Source organism: Ciona robusta, unplaced genomic scaffold (assembly GCF_009617815.1).
Source record: "Ciona robusta unplaced genomic scaffold, ASM961781v2 AP042731.1".
Lineage (NCBI taxonomy): Eukaryota > Metazoa > Chordata > Ascidiacea > Phlebobranchia > Cionidae > Ciona > Ciona robusta.
In genome coordinates, this window is record NW_028323110.1 from 27,186 (window position 1) to 49,811 (window position 22,626).

The following is a 22,626-nucleotide window of genomic DNA, read 5'->3' on the forward strand; positions in this document are numbered from 1 at the left end:
TATAGTTGAACTACTCGTGTTTAAGTAATGATCCGATCCTACCAAAACGCAACCAATAAAAATCATGTCCAACTACTAGTAGTAATAGAGAATTATATTTTGCCAATAGAGTCGCCAATCTCTGCCAAAAAAAGAATTAAAATATGGAAAAGTATTAGCATAGAGAAAACCAAGGTACACAAACACCTGCATCTCCGAACAATAAAATAATCAAATATATCTGGGTAAGGGGAATATAAACTTACCTATTATTATATGTTATATGCATCCGTTAACGTCTCTAGACAAGCCAACTCAGTTACACACACAACATAAAACATGTGAGATTCAATCCGCAATATAAAATGCGAGATTCAAGCCGCAACATAGACATTTGAATTTTTTCGCATCGAAAGGCGGAAACAACTTACGCCCCGTGTGGCCAAGGGTTCTAATTTTCAGCAGGGAAATCGTTGCAATGTTCTTTATTTTTTGCCCCTGTAAAGCTTTTTAAACCCACGCCGAAATAGAGCCTAAGATGAAAAGAATATGGGCACAATACCAAATAAGATGTATGTGTATTTTGTTCCATACAAGGAATCCGGAATACGTTTGCTGTTGTGCCTATAGTGTGATCAATTCCTCCAAGGTGGCTCGCGCCAAAGGGCTATTAATTTTTTACGCGGTATATAACAAATATACTGATCCAGAGGAATCCTGGAATTATCGCTTCTCGGCTATTTTAGCTGTGATCAAGTGTAGTGCCTGTTCTTCTCAGGGTGAAATCTGAGACGAAACGATTCGTTTCTCTATATTTCATTCGGATTTTTGAACACAGAGCACGGTAATGAAGCTTGCTTCTACTGCTCCGGGTTGTACTGGTCTTGCATTATCGCCAGGTTCGGCCCACATTCCACTTTGGTGGATATTAGTATACTAATAAATTATTCCAATACAACTGTATAAACAGAGTATCTGGTAATAAATTCCGCGAGACTAACCGCGATTTGTGTTCATATAGTTGAACTACTCGTGTTTAAGTAATGATCCGATCCTACCAAAACGCAACCAATAAAAATCATGTCCAACTACTAGTAGTAATAGAGAATTATATTTTGCCTTAATAGAGTCGCCAATCTCTGCCAAAAAAAGAATTAAAATATGGAAAAGTATTAGCATAGAGAAAACCAAGGTACACAAACACCTGCATCTCCGAACAATAAAATAATCAAATATATCTGGGTAAGGGGAATATAAACTTACCTATTATTATATGTTATATGCATCCGTTAACGTCTAACTAGACAAGCCAACTCAGTTACACACACAACATAAAACATGTGAGATTCAATCCGCAATATAAAATGCGAGATTCAAGCCGCAACATAGACATTTGAATTTTTTCGCATCGAAAGGCGGAAACAACTTACGCCCCGTGTGGCCAAGGGTTCTAATTTTCAGCAGGGAAATCGTTGCAATGTTCTTTATTTTTTGCCCCTGTAAAGCTTTTTAAACCCACGCCGAAATAGAGCCTAAGATGAAAAGAATATGGACACAATACCAACTAAGATGTATGTGTATTTTGTTCCATACACGGAATCCGGAATACGTTTGCTGTTGTGCCTATAGTGTGATCAATTCCTCCAAGGTGGCTCGCGCCAAAGGGCTATTAATTTTTTACGCGGTATAACAATTATACTGATCCAGAGGACTCCTGGAGTTATCGCTTCTCGGCTATTTTAGCTGTGATCAAGTGTAGTACCTGTTCTTCTCAGGGTGTAATCTGAGACGGAAACGATTCGTTTCCTCTATATTTCATTCGGATTTTTGAACACAGAGCACGGTAATGAAGCTTGCTTCTACTGCTCCGGGTTGTCCTGGTCTTGCATTATCGCCAGGTTCGGCCCACATTCCACTTTGGTGGATATTAGTATACTAATAAATTATTCCAATACAACTGTATAAACAGAGTATCTCGTAATAAATTCCGCGAGACTAACCGCGATTTGTGTTCATATAGTTGATGTTCGAACTACTCGTGTTTAAGTAATGATCCAATCCTACCAAAACGCAACCAATAAAAATCATGTCCAACTACTAGTAGTAATAGAGAATTATATTTTGCCTTAATAGAGTCGCCAATCTCTGCCAAAAAAAAGAATTAAAATATGGAAAAGTATTAGCATAGAGAAAACCAAGGTACACAAACACCTGCATCTCCGAACAATGAAATAATCAAATATATCTGAGAAGGGGAATATAAACTTACCTATTATTATATGTTATATGCATCCGTTAACGTCTAACTAGACAAGCCAACTCAGTTACACACACAACATAAACATGTGAGATTCAAAATGCAATATAAACATGCGAGATTCAAGCCGCAACATGGACATTTGAATTTTTTCGCATCGAAAGGCGGAAACAACTTACGCCCCGTGTGGCCAAGGGTTCTAATTTTCAGCAGGGAAATTGTTGCAATATTCTTTATTTTTTGCCCCTGTAAAGCCTTTTAAACCCACGCCGAAATAGAGCCTAAGATGAAAAGAATATGGGCACAATACCAACTAAGATGTATGTGTATTTTGTTCCATACAAGGAATCCGGAATACGTTTGCTATTGTGCCTATAGTGTGATCAATTCCTCCAAGGTGGCTCGCGCCAAAGGGCTATTAATTTTTTACGCGGTATAACAATTATACTGATCCAGAGGACTCCTGGAGTTATCGCTTCTCAGCTATTTTAGCTGTGATCAAGTGTAGTACCTGTTCTTCTCAGGGTGAAATCTGAGACGGAAACGATTCGTTTCCCTTTATATTTCATTCGGATTTTTGAACACAGAGCACGGTAATGAAGCTTGCTTCTACTGCTCCGGGTTGTCCTGGTTTTGCATTACCGCCAGGTTCGGCCCACATTCCACTTTGGTGGATATTAGTATACTAATAAATTATTCCAATACAACTGTATAAACAGAGTATCTCGTAATAAATTCCGCGAGACTAACCGCGATTTGTGTTCATATAGTTGATGTTCGAACTACTCGTGTTTAAGTAATGATCCGATCCTACCAAAACGTAACCAATAAAAATCATGTCCAACTACTAGTAGTAATAGAGAATTATATTTTGCCTAAATAGAGTCGCCAATCTCTGCAAAAAAAAGAATTAAAATATGGAAAAGTATTAGCATAGAGAAAACCAAGTTACACAAACACCTGCATCTCCGAACAATGAAATAATCAAATTTATCTGGGTAAGGGGAATATAAACTTACCTATTATTATATGTTATATGCTTCCCAAGCCAACTCAGTTACACACACAACATAAACATGTGAGATTCAAGCCGCAACATAGACATTTGAATTTTTTCGCATCGAAAGGCGGAAACAACTTACGCCCCTTGTGGCCAAGGGTTCTAATTTTCAGCAGGGAAATTGTTGCAATATTCTTTATTTTTTGCCCCTGTAAAGCTTTTTAAACCCACGCTGAAATAGAGCCTAAGATGAAAAGAATATGGGCACAATACCAAATAAGATGTATGTGTATTTTGTTCCATACAAGGAATCCGGAATACGTTTGCTGTTGTGCCTATAGTGTGATCAATTCCTCCAAGGTGGCTCGCGCCAAAGGGCTATTAATTTTTTACGCGCTATAACAATTATACTGATCCAGAGGACTCTTGGAGTTATCGCTTCTCGGCTATTTTAGCTGTGATCAAGTGTAGTACCTGTTCTTCTCAGGGTGAAATCTGAGACGGAAACGATTCGTTTCCTCTATATTTCATTCGGATTTTTGAACACAGAGCACGGTAATGAAGCTTGCTTCTACTGCTCCGGGTTGTCCTGGTTTTGCATTACCGCCAGGTTCGGCCCACATTCCACTTTGGTGGATATTAGTATACTAATAAATTATTCCAATACAACTGTATAAACAGAGTATCTGGTAATAAATTCCGCGAGACTAACCGCGATTTGTGTTCATATAGTTGATGTTCATATTGTTGAACTACTCGTGTTTAAGTAATGATCCGATCCTACCAAAACGCAACCAATAAAAATCATGTCCAACTACTAGTAGTAATAGAGAATTATATTTTGCCTTAATAGAGTCGCCAATCTCTGCCAAAAAAAAGAATTAAAATATGGAAAAATATTAGCATAGAGAAAACCAAGGTACACAAACACCTGCATCTCCGAACAATAAAATAATCAAATATATCTGGGTAAGGGGAATATAAACTTACCTATTATTATATGTTATATGCATCCGTTAACGTCTAACTAGACAAGCCAACTCAGTTACACACACAACATAAAACATGTGAGATTCAATCCGCAATATAAAATGCGAGATTCAAGCCGCAACATGGACATTTGAATTTTTTCGCATCGAAAGGCGGATACAACAATTACGCCCCGTGTGGCCAAGGGTTCTAATTGTCAGCAGGGAAATCGTTGCAATGTTCTTTATTTTTTGCCCCTGTAAAGCTTTTTAAACCCACGCCGAAATAGAGCCTAAGATGAAAAGAATATGGACACAATACCAACTAAGATGTATGTGTATTTTGTTCCATACACGGAATCCGGAATACGTTTGCTGTTGTGCCTATAGTGTGATCAATTCCCCAAGGTGGCTCGCGCCAAAGGGCTATTAATTTTTTACGCGGTATAACAATTATACTGATCCAGAGGACTCCTGGAGTTATCGCTTCTCGGCTATTTTAGCTGTGATCAAGTGTAGTACCTGTTCTTCTCAGGGTGTAATCTGAGACGGAAACGATTCGTTTCCTCTATATTTCATTCGGATTTTTGAACACAGAGCACGGTAATGAAGCTTGCTTCTACTGCTCCGGGTTGTCCTGGTCTTGCATTATCGCCAGGTTCGGCCCACATTCCACTTTGGTGGATATTAGTATACTAATAAATTATTCTAATACAACTGTATAAACAGAGTATCTCGTAATAAATTCCGCGAGACTAACCGCGATTTGTGTTCATATAGTTGATGTTCGAACTACTCGTGTTTAAGTAATGATCCAATCCTACCAAAACGCAACCAATAAAAATCATGTCCAACTACTAGTAGTAATAGAGAATTATATTTTGCCTTAATAGAGTCGCCAATCTCTGCCAAAAAAAAGAATTAAAATATGGAAAAATATTAGCATAGAGAAAACCAAGGTACACAAACATCTGCATCTCCGAACAATGAAATAATCAAATATATCTGAGAAGGGGAATATAAACTTACCTATTATTATATGTTATATGCATCCGTTAACGTCTAACTAGACAAGCCAACTCAGTTACACACACAACATAAACATGTGAGATTCAAAATGCAATATAAACATGCGAGATTCAAGCCGCAACATGGACATTTGAATTTTTTCGCATCGAAAGGCGGAAACAACTTACGCCCCGTGTGGCCAAGGGTTCTAATTTTCAGCAGGGAAATTGTTGCAATATTCTTTATTTTTTGCCCCTGTAAAGCCTTTTAAACCCACGCCGAAATAGAGCCTAAGATGAAAAGAATATGGGCACAATACCAACTAAGATGTATGTGTATTTTGTTCCATACAAAGAATCCGGAATACGTTTGCTATTGTGCCTATAGTGTGATCAATTCCTCCAAGGTGGCTCGTGCCAAAGGGCTATTAATTTTTTTACGCGGTATAACAATTATACTGATCCAGAGGACTCCTGGAGTTATCGCTTCTCAGCTATTTTAGTTGTAATCAAGTGTAGTACCTGTTCCTCTCAGGGTGAAATCTGAGACGGAAACGATTCGTTTCCTCTATATTTCATTCGGATTTTTGAACACAGAGCACGGTAATGAAGCTTGCTTCTACTGCTCCGGGTTGTCCTGGTTTTGCATTACCGCCAGGTTCGGCCCACATTCCACTTTGGTGGATATTAGTATACTAATAAATTATTCCAATACAACTGTATAAACAGAGCATCTGGTAATAAATTCCGCGAGACTAACCGCGATTTGTGTTCATATAGTTGATGTTCATATAGTTGTACTACTCGTGTTTAAGTAATGATCCGATCCTACCAAAACGTAACCAATAAAAATCATGTTCAACTACTAGTAGTAATAGAGAATTATATTTTGCCTAAATAGAGTCGCCAATCTCTGCAAAAAAACGAATTAAAGTATGGAAAAGTATTAGCATTGAGAAAACCAAGGTACACAAACACCTGTGTGGCTGCGGCTGAAAGTTTTATTCAGCTGTGTTTAAAACAGATCCTCCACTCTCAAGAATTACGCGCTTCGTTCTGGCTTCAACTTATATTTTCCAAAGCATAATAGCGGTAACTAGAAAAATGAAATAAACCAGTATAAATAACGAGTAACAGATTAGCGAACACCAGAAATATACACACAAGATTACCTGCAATGAATTGGAGTGGCTAAAATAGGGATCTGCCTGCCGTCCCGTCACTCATAAAAAGGTCAAACTAAACGGTTACAGGAGTAAACAAAACGGGAGAAAAAAGGAGACGTAACATAGAGTGAGTATAACAAACATAAACGAGAACAGCGCCACCATTTTATACCGTGCAGCTCACAGAAATAAAAAAGAGTAGAACGCGCATCTCCAATGTCGGCAAAGGAGAGAGCACGATACACTCTCTCTCTTTTACGGGTCGTTCCCGTTTACTATTGTAGTCAATGGATTCGATGTCGTTTTCAGTAGTTTTTCTTTGTTTTTGTCTTGATTTAAAGTTATAGGGTAAAACAACTATTTTCTAGCATATATATATTTTAACAAACCGTTTGTTTGAAGGTTTTTAATTAAAATTATTAAATAATTACATTTCCTAAAAAGTGGTAAACTGTAAGCGTTAATCCACCAAATAACTAAACTGGCCTAATAAACTTGAATAGTTGGTGTAGTTTTTGAAATAAACAGCTAAAACCGCCTAAAACTACCATGCGCGTATCTTTTACAATGGAGACCAAGCGAAATGGGGACGGAGTTGGCGGTCACGTGAATAGAAAAAGAATATATCACGGTTTTGGAAAGTTGCGCGTTCTACTCTTTTTTTATTTCTGTGCGTGCAGCTACATGGCTTCCCAAAATGCTTAACTTTACATACAATTGAAAAGATTACGCATTTTCTAACTCATACGAACGTACTCAAAAAACACAACTAAAGTGGCTCCTCGTCGGGGAATTACCACAATTTAAACGAAGTGAATAAATAGCTCAAAATACTTAATTTAGGTGGAGGTATTTACTCCTTCTGATATAAGCAAAATAAGTTTTTGAATGGGCCGAACAACGACTGATGCCGACTTCATTCTTTTTCCATCTTTGTCCAGCAAATCATTGCTGACGAGAACTCGAACCGACCGAACCAGGTTATCACTTCCTGGGAACGTGTCTAGTACCCTTCCCATCTTCCACTTGTTACGAGTAACATTTTCTTCCACGACCAGTACGATATCCCCTTCCATCAAGTTCGTAGATTTAGTTGGCCACTTCATTCTTGTCTGCAGGGTAAGGATGTATTCCTTCCTCCATCTCTTCCAGAACTCGTTCGCCAAATGTTGAACTCGTCTCCATCGCGCTTTCACGTACATGTCTGCTTTCTGAAAGATGCCTGGAGGTGGCATGAGTACCTGGTTTTTAAATGTCAATAAATGGTTCGGGGTTAATGGTTCGGGTGCTCCTTCTTCGTTCAATAGGTCTGTTGTCAACGGTCTACAGTTCACGATGTTTTCTACCTCGACCATTATCGTTCGCAATCCTTCGTCATCGAGTTGCGTAGAATTATGTTGTAGTACGCTTTGTAGAGCATTTCGCACCGTGCGGATTTGACGCTCCCATATACCACCCATGTTGCTAGCGTGTGGTGGATTGAACTGAAAATGAAAATAGTCACAATTTTTTTTAATTAAAAACTTTGAGATTGCTTCTTGATCCATATCGTTTAAACAGCTCCTCAACTCGTTGCAAGCTCCAACTAGATTTGTGCCGCAATCCGAGCAAAGTTGAAGAATTGGACCACGCCGACAGAGGAATCTGCGCAAAGCATTTAAAAATGAGCTCGTATCTAAGGAAATTGCGGTCTCAATGTGGATAGCTCGGGAACATAAACACGTAAATAAAACACCATAACGTTTCAGTGTAGAACGTCTCTCCTTGATGAGGAATGGACCAAAGTAATCTACAGCGCTGTAAACAAAGGGTGCTGTCGGTGTCATTCGGTCCGAGGGAAGATCGCCCATTTTCTGCGTGGCTGGTGTCCTGCGAATTTTTCTACAAATAACACATTTAGTGATGTAGTGAGATACACATGAAGAACTTCCGATAATCCACCATCCTTTTTGCCTGATATGATTTTGAGTCATCCCGCGGCCCATGTGGTTAATGTCTTCATGATAATGTCGTATTATCAACGATGTTACGTGCGATTTTTGAGGAAGAATTTTAGGATGCTTCATTTCATACTTCAGAGACGAACGCCGAAGTCTACCACCAATTCGAAGAATCCCGTCTTCGTCCAAAAACGGATCCAACCTATATAATGAACTCGTTTTTCTTACATACCTTGAACGTGGGAAGGGCTCAGTCATATCGTCTTTTCTTCCCACTTTTGAAATAGATGCAATCTCGGCAGAAAAATGTTCTCGCTGCAAATTCCGAATGATTAAATTTTCTGCCCTTTTTAACAAGTCCACGTTGACGTTTGGGATGGGTTGAGTTTTCCGCAAAATTTCAATGTACACCATACAGTTAGCAACCGCTCTTTTTGTTCGAAACCAATCTGAAAAATACTCCAATCTAATTAGTTCAAAGTTATTTGCTCCAATTTTCGTTCGATTGAATAAAAGGAGGTTGCTTTCCGCATTTCTGACTGGAGATGGAGTTCTAGTTCAATGTTAGTACGGTATTTAACCTCGTTGCTGTAAACTATTTCTTTCTGCCATAAGAATGAGGGTCCGCTCATCCACATCGAATCTGAAGTTAGTTGAGAAGGACGCATTCCTCTGCTAGCTAGATCACTAGGGTTCTCTCTCCCGTTCACATAAAACCAGGATTTTGGGTGGGTCACGTCCCGAATCTGCTGAACTCTGTTAGCTACAAAGATGTTAAACCGCTTTGCGTCATTGTTAATATAGCCCAATACAATTTTACTGTCTACCCAGAAAATGTCGGAGTAGTTACTGTAGTGCAGATTGCGTTTTAGGTAAGCACTGACCCTTGCTGAAACGACAGCTGCAGTCAATTCCAGACGAGGAATTGTCATCTGTTTTAGAGGTGCTACTCGTGATTTCCCCATTATAAAAGAGCAATGTACTTTACCGCAGTCGTCTATCAAACGTAAATACGAGCACTGCCCGTATCCGTCAAAACTCGCGTCTGAAAAATGGTGTACCTCTATTGTTTTCACTGTTCCGAAATCTTTTGGGTGAAAGCATCGCTTGATCTCTAGCTGTTCCACTTGAGCGATCTCGTTCATCCCAATCCGCTTTGTCAATTCCTGTAATATCTTTTTCCCTTCTAAAACAACTGGAGAAAGAAAAGAAAGTGGATCGTATATTGAACAAACAGTGGAAAGAATGTTTCTTCTTGTAGGGGGCTTATCGTTTAGCTCGATTTTAAACCTAAACGCATCGTTTTCTATACACCAAGAAACACCGAGTGCTCTCTCTAACGGCAAATGATCTTGAGTGACGTCTAAGTTAATAAACGAGGCACAGCGCTCATCAGAAGACACACTTTTTAAAACTTTTCGATTATTGCTGATGATTTTGTGGAGCTGCAAACCAGCTTTCTCACAAATACCTTTAGCTTGGTGTATGACATCAATTGCTTCCTCAGGAGTTGCTACAGATAAGAGACCGTCATCTACATAAAAATTATCGCGAATAAAGTTCGCCGCTTTACTTCCAAATTCTTCTTCCCCATCATCGGCTGCTCGTTTAAGTCCAAAATTGGCGATCCCTGGCGAGCTTACAGCACCAAACAAATGTACCTTAATTCGATATTCCACTATAGGTTTTTGCATATCGCCATCTTTCCACCACAAGAATCTCAGAAGATCTCGATCTATTCGTTTCACGTAGAACTGGTGGAACATGGATTTTATATCCGCCATCATGGCCACATTCTCTTTTCTGAAACGAATAATAACGCCCATTAGGTTGTTAAGCAAGTCTGGACCCTGTAACAAGTTACTATTTAGTGATGTTCCTTGATATTCGGCTGAACAATCAAACACAACTCTTATCTTTCCGGGTTTCTTTGGGTGATATATTCCTGTATGTGGTACATAGTTCACCATTGCAATAGGCTCCGAACCAATATCGTCGGTCGCCTCCTCAGCACACTCCAGAATTACATCTTTCATGAAAATTTTGTAATCGTTGTAGTACGAAGAACAGCGTTGAAACCTGCGCTTAAGTTGCGACAGTCGTTTAATGGCAAGGCCTTTATTGTTAGGCAATCGAACCTCTCTAGATTTTAATGGCAATGGCATTTCATAATGTCCATCTGAACGCTGTTCTATGTTCCTCGTAATTATATCGATGAACTTTCGATCGTCGATTGACATCGTTTCAAGCGAATTATCTTCTAAAAAATCTCTTTCCAGGCTTTGTCTAATTGTATTGGGATTAAGAATTTCCTTAGTGTTCACTTTCCTTACAATTTGTGTCCGATTTACGCTTTGGTGCATAAAGCATCTGTGGACCACCGCTTTATTTTCTTGGATCACGTGATCTTTACAAACCGTTCCGACGATACCCCACCCTAGAATTGATCGTTGAGCATATGGCTCGTCTTCTCCGCCAGAAACTACGTCCCGAGGTTTTATAGCGCTTGGTATGTTGCTACCAATTAAAAGCCCGATTTCAATCCCCGGTTGGAAAGGAATCAGCTCACCTGCAATTTTTCGCAAATGTTCCCATTGTAGAGCTGTTTCACGGCGTGGTATCTGGCTTGGGTTGGCGGGTATCTCTGGTCTCGTAAAAACTGAAGGAATTGCGATGCTGATTGATCGATCGTAGCTCATCACTTCCAAGTCTCGTACACGACAAATGATTATGGGTGCGTTTCCTTTATACATGGTGGACAGACTCAGATGGGTTTTTGTCCCCAACGCTCCCAGTTGCATCTGCAGGTTCTCAGATATAAATGATTTATTAGATTGGTCGTCTAGGATGTACAATATGTTAGGATACAATATGTTAGAACTTCTTTTTGGGACGCGTTACCGTTTTGTACCCACACAGGAACAATCATCGCATTATCGCAACATGGCTCATTTCCTATCATTTCACAAACTTGCGAACAAAGGTTACTGACTGATGACCCTGGGTTTCGATATATATGAAGTGCGGTAAGATGTTTCTTTCCACATTGTCTGCACTCCACTCTTTGCGGGCAAAACCGGGCAATATGATCATCACTTATACCGCAACTATAACAGAGTCGTTCATGACGTAGGAACTCTATTTTGTTTGCTCGCGTCAACTTATCAAACTCCCTACAGTCATCTATGTGGTGTTTGGATTTACAGTATCGACATAGAAATTGGTGTTTAAAAGATATTTTAAGGCGTCGTTGATCGTTTTGCATGTCATTGGTACGCACCTGAAAACATTTTGCGTTGCTCGTTTTGTCGTATGACCTGGGTCGGTTGGGCTTTTCGTGTCCGCATGCAATATCTTGCAGTTCAATATCTTGCAGTTCGGGTATATTTTCACGCTCAGCTTGTTCATGAATAAAGGACACAAGGTATTCAAAAGGGGGATAATCATCGTACTTAGACTCAGTTTTATACTGAATAAAGGACACAAGGTATTCAAAAGGGGGATAATCATCGTACTTAGACTCAGTTTTATACTGTCGAAGGTATTCTCGCCATTGTCTAATCATTTGAGAAGGCAGCCGAGCAAGAACTTTGTTACTTTCTTGCGGGAAATCGAGTATTTTAAGTATATCTTCTTGCGGGAAATCGAGTATTTCTATTTAAGTATATCTTCTGTTTGGCGGCAACGACTTGCGTTAGGAAATCGGAATATTTACGAATGCCAACGGGATCGTTTGCCCTGATTGTGGGCCACCGACTGAGTTTATCAGTAAAAGCTTTACTAACGATACTATCGTTTCCATACCTCTGTTTCAAACGCTGCTTGGCTTCTTCATATGCGTCTTCTGTTTGCAAGAGCAGAAATCCTTCCACCAAACACTTCGGTTCTCCGGATAGATGTTGACCCAACAGGTTTAGCTTTTCGGCAATGCAACTTGATTTTGACTCCACGAGTGCATTGAACGCCGTCTCCCACGCTGGGTACTTTAACGCATCACCGGAAAATACATCGATTTTAACTTTTGGAAGTCTGTGACTCTGTTGGATAGAATGATTGTTATTTGAAGTTGAGGGCATCGACTTAATATAATTAGGTACGGAAGGGGTAAATAATTGTCTAATATTACTACCAACTGCCGCCTTGGAGGCAGGTATAAATGATGCGGCATCAACACGAAAGCTTGGTCGGGGACTGGCAAATGTACTTCTTTCCTTTGGTTGGGTCGCGTTCGCAAAATACCGATCCAACTTTTCCGTTGGTTGGTTGCTCAACAGCAACGCTTTTCGTGGCCTCATTATAATCGACGTCGGTCACGCCGTAAGGATTTTCGCTCAGGGCGGCGTTTAAACAAGCGTCTGCACGTGCGCTGTGTGTGGCAATCGACTTGTTGAGTTCGAGAACCCTTCGAGCGTGCTCGTTTTCTAGGTCAGAAACTCTAAGATTCTGAGATTCTTTGATATAATTAAGCTCTTCTCGTAGGGCTGCAATCTCTTCCTGATGCTTGTATCGTTCCTTCTTCAATTTGGAATCTAAACCAACAGATGATAATTTAGAGACACTTGAACGATTTGACGACAACTCTTGTGTAATTTGCTTGATGGCGTCTCTAGCATTTTCCGACAATTTAGAGACGGTTTCATTTACTTTGACTTTAGTACTCTGTATTCGTTCGTGCTGGTCTTTAAAACGTGCGTCCGCAAGTAGAGCTACAGTTAGGCTTTCAAATTTGCGTCTTTCGTCAAACAAGCACGACATTCTTCTTCGTATACAATGCTTGTCGTTTGTCATAACAAGAAGCTCTTCCACCTCTGAACACAATGCAACTAAAAGTTGTTCAGAGTTCGCTAAATCATACCTTAGCGATTTAACTTCATCTGCTTCGCAGCGAACATCTTTTCGACGCTGCGTGATGTGTTGTTCGTCAATAAGAAATGTTTCATCATGATCTTTAGGGCGGGTAGCGGAAACATCGACGAGTTTACTTGCTTCACTCATGTTCACAATATCGGAACGGCAGTTATTGAAGTTAGATGCAGTTACTGTGGCTGCGGCTGAAAGTTTTATTCAGCTGTGTTTAAAACAGATCCTCCACTCTCAAGAATTACGCGCTTCGTTCTGGCTTCAACTTATATTTTCCAAAGCATAATAGCGGTAACTAGAAAAATGAAATAAACCAGTATAAATAACGAGTAACAGATTAGCGAACACCAGAAATATACACACAAGATTACCTGCAATGAATTGGAGTGGCTAAAATAGGGATCTGCCTGCCGTCCCGTCACTCATAAAAAGGTCAAACTAAACGGTTACACGAGTGAACAAAACGGGAGAAAAAAGGAGACGTAACATAGAGTGAGTATAACAAACATAAACGAGAACAGCGCCACCATTTTATACCGTGCAGCTACAACCTGCATCTCCGAACAATGAAATAATCAAATTTATCTGGGTAAGGGGAATATAAACTTACCCATTATTATATGTTATATGCATCCGTTAACGTCTAACTAGACAAGCCAACTCAGTTAGACACACAACATAAACATACGAGATTCAAGCCCCAACATAGACATTTAAATTTTCGTAAGTAATTTTTCGCTTCGAAAGGCGAAAGCAACTTACGCGCCGTGTGGCCAAGGGTTCTAATTTTCAGCAGGAAAATTGTTGCAATATTCTTTATTTTTTTGCCCCTGTAAAGCTTTTTAAACCCACGCCGAAATAGAGCCTAAGATGAAAAGAACATGGGCACAATACCAAATAAGATGTATGTGTATTTTGTTCCATACAAGGAATCCGGAATACGTTTGCTGTTGTGCCTATATTGTGATCAGCTCCTCCAAGGTGGCTCGCGCCAAAAGGCTATTAATTTTTTACGCGGTATAACAAATATACTGATCCAGAGGACTCCTGGAGTTATCGCTTCTCGGCTATTTTAGCTGTGATCAAATGTAGTACCAGGTTCTTCTCAGTGTGAAATCTGAGACGGAAACGATTTGTTTTCTCTATATTTCATTCGGATTTTTGAACACAGAGCACGGTAATGAAGCTTGCTTCTACTGCTCCGGGTTGTCCTGGTTTTGCATTATCGCCAGGTTTGGCCCACATTCAACTTTGGTGGATATTAGTATACTAATGAATTATTCCAATACAACTGTATAACCAGAGTATCTGGTAATAAATTCCGCGAGACTAACCGCGATTTGAGTTCATACAGTTGTACTACTCGTGTTTAGTAAATTAAAGTAATGATCCGATCCTACCAAAACGTAACCAATAAAAATCATGTCCAACTACTAGTAGTAATAGCGAATTATATTTTGCCTAAATAGAGTCGCCAATCTCTGCAAAAAAAAACGAATTAAAGTATGGAAAAGTATTAGCATAGAGAAAACCAAGGTACACAAACACCTGCATCTCCGAACAATGAAATAATCAAATTTATCTGGGTAAGGGGAATATAAACTTACCTATTATTATATGTTATATGCATCCCAAGCCAACTCAGTTACACACACAACATAAACATACGAGATTCAAGCCCCAACATAGACATTTGAATTTTTGTAAGAAATTTTTCGCTTCGAAAGGCGGAAGCAACTTACGCCCCGTGTGGCCAAGGGTTCTCATTTTCAGCAGGGAAATTGTTGCAATATTCTTTATTTTTTGCCCAGGTAAAGCTTTTTAAACCCACGCCAAAATAGAGCCTAAGATGAAAAGAATATGGGCACAATACCAACTAAGATGTATGTGTATTTTGTTCCATACAAGGAATCCGGAATACGTTTGCTGTTGTGTCTATAGCGTGATCAATTCCTCCAAGGTGGCTCGCGCCAAAGGGCTATTAATTTTTTACGCGGTATAACAATTATACTGATCCAGAGGACTCCTGGAGTTATCGCTTCTCGGCTATTTTAGCTGTGATCAAGTGTAGTACCTGTTCTTCTCAGGGTGAAATCTGAGACGGAAACGATTCGTTTCCTCTATATTTCATTCGGATTTTTGAACACAGAGCACGGTAATGAAGCTTGCTTCTACTGCTTCGGGTTGTCCTGGTTTTGCATTACCGCCAGGTTCGGCCCACATTCCACTTTGGTGGATATTAGTATACTAATAAATTATTCCAATACAACTGTATAAACACAGTATCTGGTAATAAATTCCGCGAGACTAACCGCGATTTGTGTTCATATAGTTGATGTTCATATAGTTGTATTACTCGTGTTTAAGTAATGATCCGATCCTACCAAAACGTAACCAAAAAAAATCATGTCCAACTACTAGTAGTAATAGAGAATTATATTTTGCCTAAATAGAGTCGCCAATCCCTGCAAAAAAAAAGAATTAAAATATGGAAAAGTATTAGCATAGAGAAAACCAAGGTACACAAACACCTGCATCTCCGAACAATGAAATAATCAAATATATCTGGGTAAGCGGAATATAAACTTACCTATTATTATATGTTATATGCATCCGTTAACGTCTAACTAGACAAGCCAACTCAGTTACACACACAACATAAACATACGAGATTCAAGCCCCAACATAGACATTTAAATTTTTGTAAGTAATTTTTCGCTTCGAAAGGCGAAAGCAACTTACGCCCCGTGTGGCAACGGGTTCTAATTTCCAGCAAGAAAACTGTTGCAATATTCTTTATTTTTTTGCCCCTGTAAAACTTTTTAAACCCACGCCGAAATAGAGCCTAAGATGAAAAGAACATGGGCACAATACCAAATAAGATGTATGTGTATTTTGTTCCATACAAGGAATCCGGAATACGTTTGCTGTTGTGCCTATATTGTGATCAGCTCCTCCAAGGTGGCTCGCGCCAAAGGGCTATTAATTTTTTAAGCGGTATAACAAATATACTGATCCAGAGGACTCCTGGAGCTATCGCTTCTCGGCTATTTTAGCTGTGATCAAATGTAGTACCTGTTCTTCTCAGTGTGAAATCTGAGACGGAAACGATTTGTTTTCTCTATATTTCATTCGGATTTTTGAACACAAAGCACGGTAATGAAGCTTGCTTCTACTGCTCCGGGTTGTCCTGGTTTTGCATTATCGCCAGGTTCGGCCCACATTCCACTTTGGTGGATATTAGTATACTAATGAATTATTCCAATACAACTGTATAAACAGAGTATCTGGTAATAAATTCCGCGAGACTAACCGCGATTTGTGTTCATATAGTTGATGTTCACATACTATGTACTACTCGTGTTTAAGTAATGATCCGATCCTACCAAAACGTAACCAATAAAAATCATGTCCAACTACTAGTAGTAATAGAGAATTATATTTTGCCTAAATAGAGTCGCCAATCTCTGCAAAAAAAAAGAATTAAAATATGGAAAAGTATTAGCATAGAGAAAACCAAGTTACACAAACACCTGCATCTCCGAACAATGAAATAATCAAATTTATCTGGGTAAGGGGAATATAAACTTACCTATTATTATATGTTATATGCATCCCAAGCCAACTCAGTTACACACATAACATAAACATGTGAGATTCAAGCCGCAACATAGACATTTAAATTTTTCGCATCGAAAGGCGTTTTTTCGCATGGAAAGGCGGAAACAACTTACGCCCCTTGTGGCCAAGGGTTCTAATTTTCAGCAGGGAAATTGTTGCAATATTCTTTATTTTATGCCCCTGTAAAGCTTTTTAAACCCACGCCGAAATAGAGCCTAAGATGAAAAGAATATGGGCACAATACCAAATAAGATGTATATGTGTATTTTGTTCCATACAAGGAATCCGGAATACGTTTGCTGTTGTGCCTATAGTGTGATCAATTCCTCCAAGGTGGCTCGCGCCAAAGGGCTTAATTTTTTACGCGGTATATAACAAATATACTGATCCAGAGGAATCCTGGAATTATCGCTTCTCGGCTATTTTAGCTGTGATCAAGTGTAGTACCTGTTCTTCTCAGGGTGAAATCTGAGACGAAAACGATTCGTTTTCTCTATATTTCATTCGGATTTTTGAACACAGAGCACGGTAATGAAGCTTGCTTCTACTGCTCCGGGTTGTACTGGTCTTGCATTATCGCCAGGTTCGGCCCACATTCCACTTTGGTGGATATTAGTATACTAATAAATTATTCCAATACAACTGTATAAACAGAGTATCTGGTAATAAATTCCGCGAGACTAACCGCGATTTGTGTTCATATAGTTGATGTTCATATAGTTGAACTACTCGTGTTTAAGTAATGATCCAATCCTACCAAAACGCAACCAATAAAAATCATGTCCAACTACTAGTAGTAATAGAGAATTATATTTTGCCTTAATAGAGTCGCCAATCTCTGCCAAAAAAGAATTAAAATATGAAAAAGTATTAGCATAGAGAAAACCAAGGTACACAAACACCTGCATCTCCGAACAATAAAATAATCAAATATATCTGGGTAAGGGGAATATAAACTTACCTATTATTATATGTTATATGCATCCGTTAACGTCTAACTAGACAAGCCAACTCAGTTACACACACAACATAAAACATGTGAGATTCAATCCGCAATATAAAATGCGAGATTCAAGCCGCAACATAGACATTTGAATTTTTTCGCATCGAAATGCGGATACAACTTACGCCCCGTGTGGCCAAGGGTTCTAATTTTCAGCAGGGAAATCGTTGCAATGTTCTTTATTTTTTGCCCCTGTAAAGCTTTTTAAACCCACGCCGAAATAGAGCCTAAGATGAAAAGAATATGGACACAATACCAACTAAGATGTATGTGTATTTTGTTCCATACACGGAATCCGGAATACGTTTGCTGTTGTGCCTATAGTGTGATCAATTCCTCCAAGGTGGCTCGCGCCAAAGGGCTATTAATTTTTTACGCGGTATAACAATTATACTGATCCAGAGGACTCCTGGAGTTATCGCTTCTCGGCTATTTTAGCTGTGATCAAGTGTAGTACCTGTTCTTCTCAGGGTGTAATCTGAGACGGAAACGATTCGTTTCCTCTATATTTCATTCGGATTTTTGAACACAGAGCACGGTAATGAAGCTTGCTTCTACTGCTCCGGGTTGTCCTGGTTTTGCCTTATCGCCAGGTTCGGCCCAAATTCCACTTTGGTAGATATTAGTATACTAATGAATTATTCCAATACAACTGTATAAACAGAGTATTTGGTAATAAATTCCGCAAGACTAACCGCGATTTGATGTCCATATAGTTGTACTACTCGTGTTTAGTAAATTAAATTAATGATCCGATCCTACCAAAACGTAACCAATAAAAATCATGTCCAACTACTAGTAGCAATAGCGAATTATATTTTGCCTTAATAGTCGCCAATCTCTGCAAAAAAAAGAATTAAAATATGGAAAAGTATTAGCATAGAGAAAACCAAGGTACACAAATACCTGCATCTCCGAACAATGAAATAATCAAATTTATCTGGGTAAGGGGAATATAAACTTACCTATTATTATATGTTATATGCATCCCAAGCCAACTCAGTTACACACACAACATAAACATGTGAGATTCAAGCCGCAACATAGACATTTGAATTTTTTCGCATCGAAAGGCGGAAACAACTTACGCCCCTTGTGGCTAAAGGTTCTAATTTTCAGAAGGGAAATTGTTGCAATATTTTTTATTTTATGCCCCTGTAAAGCTTTTTAAACCCACGCCAAAATAGAGCCTAAGATGAAAAGAATATGGGCACAATACCAAATAAGATGTATGTGTATTTTGTTCCATACAAGGAATCCGGAATACGTTTGCTGTTGTGCCTATAGTGTGATCAATTCCTCCAAGGTGGCTCGCGCCAAAGGGCTATTAATTTTTTACGCGGTATATAACAAATATACTGATCCAGAGGAATCCTGGAATTATCGCTTCTCGGCTATTTTAGCTGTGATCAAGTGTAGTACCTGTTCTTCTCAGGGTGAAATCTGAGACGAAAACGATTCGTTTTCTCTATATTTCATTCGGATTTTTGAACACAGAGCACGGTAATGAAGCTTGCTTCTACTGCTCCGGTTTGTCCTGGTTTTGCATTATCGCCAGGTTCGGCCCACATTCCACTTTGGTGGATATTAGTATACTAATGAATTATTCAATTACATTTGTATAAACAGAGTATTTGGTAATAAATTCCGCAAGACTAACCGCGATTTGATGTCCATATAGTTGTACTACTCGTGTTTAGTAAATTAAAGTAATGATCTGATACTACCAAAACGTAACCAATAAAAATCATGTCCAACTACTAGCAGTAATAGAGAAATATATTTTGCCAAAATAGAGTCGCCAATCTCTCCAAAATAAAACGAATTAAAATATGGAAAAGTATTAGTATAGAGAAAACCAAGGTACAAACACCTGCATCCTCGAACAATGAAATAATCAAATATATCTGGGTAAGGGGAATGTAAACTTACCTATTATTATATGTTATATGCATCCGTTAACGTCTAACTAGACAAGCCAACTCAGTTACACACACAACATAAACATACGAGATTCAACCCCCAACATAGACATTTGAATTTTTGTAAGAAATTTTTCGCTTCGAAAGGCGGAAACAACTTACGCCCCTTGTGGCCAAGGGTTCTAATTTTCAGCAGGGAAATTGTTGCAATATTCTTTATTTTTTGCCCCTGTAAAGCCTTTTAAACTCACGCCGAAATAGAGCCTAAGTTGAAAAGAATATGGGCACAATACCAACTAAGATGTATGTGTATTTTGTTCCATACAAGGAATCCGGAATACGTTTGCTGTTGTGCCTATAGTGTGATCAATTCCTCCAAGGTGGCTCGCGCCAAAGGGCTATTAATTTTTTACGCGCTATAACAATTATACTGATCCAGAGGACTCTTGGAGTTATCGCTTCTCGGCTATTTTAGCTGTGATCAAGTGTAGTACCTGTTCTTCTCAGGGTGAAATCTGAGACGGAAACGATTCGTTTCCTCTATATTTCATTCGGATTTTTGAACACAGAGCACGGTAATGAAGCTTGCTTCTACTGCTCCGGGTTGTCCTGGTTTTGCATTACCGCCAGGTTCGGCCCACATTCCACTTTGGTGGATATTAGTATACTAATAAATTATTCCAATACAACTGTATAAACAGAGTATCTGGTAATAAATTCCGCGAGACTAACCGCGATTTGTGTTCATATAGTTGATGTTCATATAGTTGTACTACTCGTGTTTAAGTAATGATCCGATCCTACCAAAACGTAACCAATAAAAATCATGTCCAACTACTAGTAGTAATAGAGAATTATATTTTGCCTAAATAGAGTCGCCAATCTCTGCAAAAACAAAGAATTAAAATATGGAAAAGTATTAGCATAAAGAAAACCAAGGTACACAAACACCTGCATCTCCGAACAATGAAATAATCAAATTTATCTGGGTAAGGGGAATATAAACTTACCTATTATTATATGTTATATGCATCCCAAGCCAACTCAGTTACACACACAACATAAACATGTGAGATTCAAGTCGCAACATAGACATTTGAATTTTTTCGCATCGAAAGGCGGAAACAACTTACGCCCCTTGTGGCCAAGGCTTTTAATTTTCAGCAGGGAAATTGTTGCAATATTCTTTATTTTTTGCCCCTGTAAAGCTTTTTAAACCCACGCCGAAATAGAGCCTAAGATGAAAAGAATATGGGCACAATACCAAATAAGATGTATGTGTATTTTGTTCCATACAAGGAATCCGGAATACGTTTGCTGTTGTGCCTATAGTGTGATCAATTCCTCCAAGGTGGCTCGCGCCAAAGGGCTATTAATTTTTTACGCGGTATATAACAAATATACTGATCCAGAGGAATCCTGGAATTATCGCTTCTCGGCTATTTTAGCTGTGATCAAGTGTAGTACCTGTTCTTCTCAGGGTGAAATCTGAGACGAAAACGATTCGTTTTCTCTATATTTCATTCGGATTTTTGAACACAGAGCACGGTAATGAAGCTTGCTTCTACTGCTCCGGGTTGTCCTGGTCTTGCATTATCGCCAGGTTCGGCCCACATTCCACTTTGGTGGATATTAGTATACTAATAAATTATTCCAATACAACTGTATAAACAGAGTATCTGATAATAAATTCCGCGAGACTAACCGCGATTTGTGTTCATATAGTTGATGTTCATATAGTTGAACTACTCGTGTTTAAGTAATGATCCGATCCTACCAAAACGCAACCAATAAAAATCATGTCCAACTACTAGTAGTAATAGAGAATTATATTTTGCCTTAATAGAGTCGCCAATCTCTGCCAAAAAAAAGAATAAAAATATGGAAAAGTATTAGCATAGAGAAAACCAAGGTACAAACACCTGCATCCTCGAACAATGAAATAATCAAATATTTCTGGGTAAGGGGAATGTAAACTTACCTATTATTATATGTTATATGCATCCGTTAACGTCTAACTAGACAAGCCAACTCAGTTACACACACAACATAAACATACGAGATTCAACCCCCAACATAGACATTTGAATTTTTGGAAGAAATTTTTCGCTTCGAAAGGCGGACGTGTGGCCAAGGGTTCTAATTTTCAGCAAGGAAATTGTTGCAATATTCTTTATTTTTTGCCCCTGTAAAGCCTTTTAAACCCACGCCGAAATAGAGCCTAAGATGAAAAGAATATGGGCACAATACCAACTAAGATGTATGTGTATTTTGTTCCATACAAGGAATCCGGAATACGTTTGCTGTTGTGCCTATAGTGTGATCAATTCCTCCAAGGTGGCTCGCGCCAAAGGGCTATTAATTTTTTACGCGCTATAACAATTATACTGATCCAGAGGACTCTTGGAGTTATCGCTTCTCGGCTATTTTAGCTGTGATCAAGTGTAGTACCTGTTCTTCTCAGGGTGAAATCTGAGACGAAAACGATTCGTTTCCTCTATATTTCATTCGGATTTTTGAACACAGAGCACGGTAATGAAGCTTGCTTCTACTGCTCCGGGTTGTCCTGGTTTTGCATTACCGCCAGGTTCGGCCCACATTCCACTTTGGTGGATATTAGTATACTAATAAATTATTCCAATACAACTGTATAAACAGAGTATCTGGTAATAAATTCCGCGAGACTAACCGCGATTTGTGTTGATATAGTTGATGTTCATATAGTTGTACTACTCGTGTTTAAGTAATAATCCGATCCTACCAAAACGTAACCAATAAAAATCATGTCCAACTACTAGTAGTAATAGAGAATTATATTTTGCCTTAATAGAGTCGCCAATCTCTGCAAAAAAAAAGAATTAAAATATGGAAAAGTATTAGCATAGAAAAAACCAAGGTACACA

The 22,626-nt window shown here is 38.8% G+C and overlaps 4 protein-coding genes and 15 non-coding genes across 20 annotated transcripts; 15 read left to right on the forward strand and 4 right to left on the reverse strand.

Moving 5' to 3' along the window:
• The first annotated feature begins 704 nt into the window (after positions 1–704).
• Positions 705–894, forward strand: LOC149724421 (U2 spliceosomal RNA). The gene has a single exon (XR_016386659.1). It is a non-coding gene; the product is annotated as a U2 spliceosomal RNA (small nuclear RNA).
• An 807-nt stretch (positions 895–1,701) lies between these two features.
• Positions 1,702–1,893, forward strand: LOC149724422 (U2 spliceosomal RNA). The gene has a single exon (XR_016386640.1). It is a non-coding gene; the product is annotated as a U2 spliceosomal RNA (small nuclear RNA).
• An 814-nt stretch (positions 1,894–2,707) lies between these two features.
• On the forward strand, positions 2,708–2,900 carry LOC149724423 (U2 spliceosomal RNA). Its single transcript, XR_016386629.1, has one exon. It is a non-coding gene; the product is annotated as a U2 spliceosomal RNA (small nuclear RNA).
• A 770-nt stretch (positions 2,901–3,670) lies between these two features.
• On the forward strand, positions 3,671–3,862 carry LOC149724424 (U2 spliceosomal RNA). Its single transcript, XR_016386620.1, has one exon. It is a non-coding gene; the product is annotated as a U2 spliceosomal RNA (small nuclear RNA).
• An 824-nt stretch (positions 3,863–4,686) lies between these two features.
• On the forward strand, positions 4,687–4,878 carry LOC149724425 (U2 spliceosomal RNA). The gene has a single exon (XR_016386641.1). It is a non-coding gene; the product is annotated as a U2 spliceosomal RNA (small nuclear RNA).
• Positions 4,879–5,693: 815 nt separating this feature from the next.
• LOC149724426 (U2 spliceosomal RNA) lies at positions 5,694–5,885 on the forward strand. The gene has a single exon (XR_016386663.1). It is a non-coding gene; the product is annotated as a U2 spliceosomal RNA (small nuclear RNA).
• A 1,331-nt stretch (positions 5,886–7,216) lies between these two features.
• Positions 7,217–8,731, reverse strand: LOC149724427 (uncharacterized). Its single transcript, XM_089893156.1, has one exon. It carries the CDS (start codon positions 8,729–8,731, stop codon positions 7,217–7,219), a length of 1,515 nt encoding a protein of 504 aa, XP_089749282.1.
• A 56-nt stretch (positions 8,732–8,787) lies between these two features.
• On the reverse strand, positions 8,788–12,017 carry LOC149724428 (uncharacterized). Of its 2 annotated transcripts, XM_089893154.1 has the most exons (3): positions 9,789–12,017; positions 9,379–9,512; positions 8,921–9,080 (listed from the first exon to the last, which is right to left on the reverse strand). In XM_089893154.1, exons 1-3 carry the CDS (start codon positions 11,116–11,118, stop codon positions 9,051–9,053), a joined length of 1,494 nt encoding a protein of 497 aa, XP_089749280.1. In that variant the 5' UTR covers positions 11,119–12,017; the 3' UTR covers positions 8,921–9,050. The 2 variants fall into 2 exon arrangements, with proteins under 2 accessions (XP_089749279.1, XP_089749280.1); XM_089893153.1 differs by having other exon boundaries at positions 8,788–9,512.
• LOC149724429 (uncharacterized) lies at positions 11,160–12,393 on the reverse strand. Its single transcript, XM_089893149.1, has 2 exons — positions 12,033–12,393; positions 11,160–11,917 (listed from the first exon to the last, which is right to left on the reverse strand). The coding sequence occupies exons 1-2, from the start codon at positions 12,391–12,393 to the stop codon at positions 11,160–11,162; spliced, it is 1,119 nt and encodes a 372-aa protein (XP_089749275.1).
• LOC149724430 (uncharacterized) lies at positions 12,012–15,346 on the reverse strand. The gene is made up of 2 exons (XM_089893155.1): positions 13,549–15,346; positions 12,012–13,472 (listed from the first exon to the last, which is right to left on the reverse strand). Exon 2 carries the CDS (start codon positions 13,310–13,312, stop codon positions 12,485–12,487), a length of 828 nt encoding a protein of 275 aa, XP_089749281.1. The 5' UTR covers positions 13,313–13,472; positions 13,549–15,346; the 3' UTR covers positions 12,012–12,484.
• Positions 14,233–14,425, forward strand: LOC149724431 (U2 spliceosomal RNA). Its single transcript, XR_016386664.1, has one exon. It is a non-coding gene; the product is annotated as a U2 spliceosomal RNA (small nuclear RNA).
• On the forward strand, positions 15,212–15,403 carry LOC149724432 (U2 spliceosomal RNA). The gene has a single exon (XR_016386622.1). It is a non-coding gene; the product is annotated as a U2 spliceosomal RNA (small nuclear RNA).
• Positions 15,404–16,212: 809 nt separating this feature from the next.
• On the forward strand, positions 16,213–16,404 carry LOC149724433 (U2 spliceosomal RNA). Its single transcript, XR_016386643.1, has one exon. It is a non-coding gene; the product is annotated as a U2 spliceosomal RNA (small nuclear RNA).
• An 801-nt stretch (positions 16,405–17,205) lies between these two features.
• Positions 17,206–17,397, forward strand: LOC149724434 (U2 spliceosomal RNA). The gene has a single exon (XR_016386642.1). It is a non-coding gene; the product is annotated as a U2 spliceosomal RNA (small nuclear RNA).
• Positions 17,398–18,218: 821 nt separating this feature from the next.
• On the forward strand, positions 18,219–18,410 carry LOC149724435 (U2 spliceosomal RNA). The gene has a single exon (XR_016386645.1). It is a non-coding gene; the product is annotated as a U2 spliceosomal RNA (small nuclear RNA).
• A 773-nt stretch (positions 18,411–19,183) lies between these two features.
• Positions 19,184–19,375, forward strand: LOC149724436 (U2 spliceosomal RNA). The gene has a single exon (XR_016386633.1). It is a non-coding gene; the product is annotated as a U2 spliceosomal RNA (small nuclear RNA).
• Positions 19,376–20,177: 802 nt separating this feature from the next.
• Positions 20,178–20,369, forward strand: LOC149724437 (U2 spliceosomal RNA). Its single transcript, XR_016386621.1, has one exon. It is a non-coding gene; the product is annotated as a U2 spliceosomal RNA (small nuclear RNA).
• A 781-nt stretch (positions 20,370–21,150) lies between these two features.
• On the forward strand, positions 21,151–21,342 carry LOC149724438 (U2 spliceosomal RNA). The gene has a single exon (XR_016386627.1). It is a non-coding gene; the product is annotated as a U2 spliceosomal RNA (small nuclear RNA).
• Positions 21,343–22,134: 792 nt separating this feature from the next.
• On the forward strand, positions 22,135–22,326 carry LOC149724439 (U2 spliceosomal RNA). The gene has a single exon (XR_016386632.1). It is a non-coding gene; the product is annotated as a U2 spliceosomal RNA (small nuclear RNA).
• Positions 22,327–22,626: the final 300 nt, after the last annotated feature.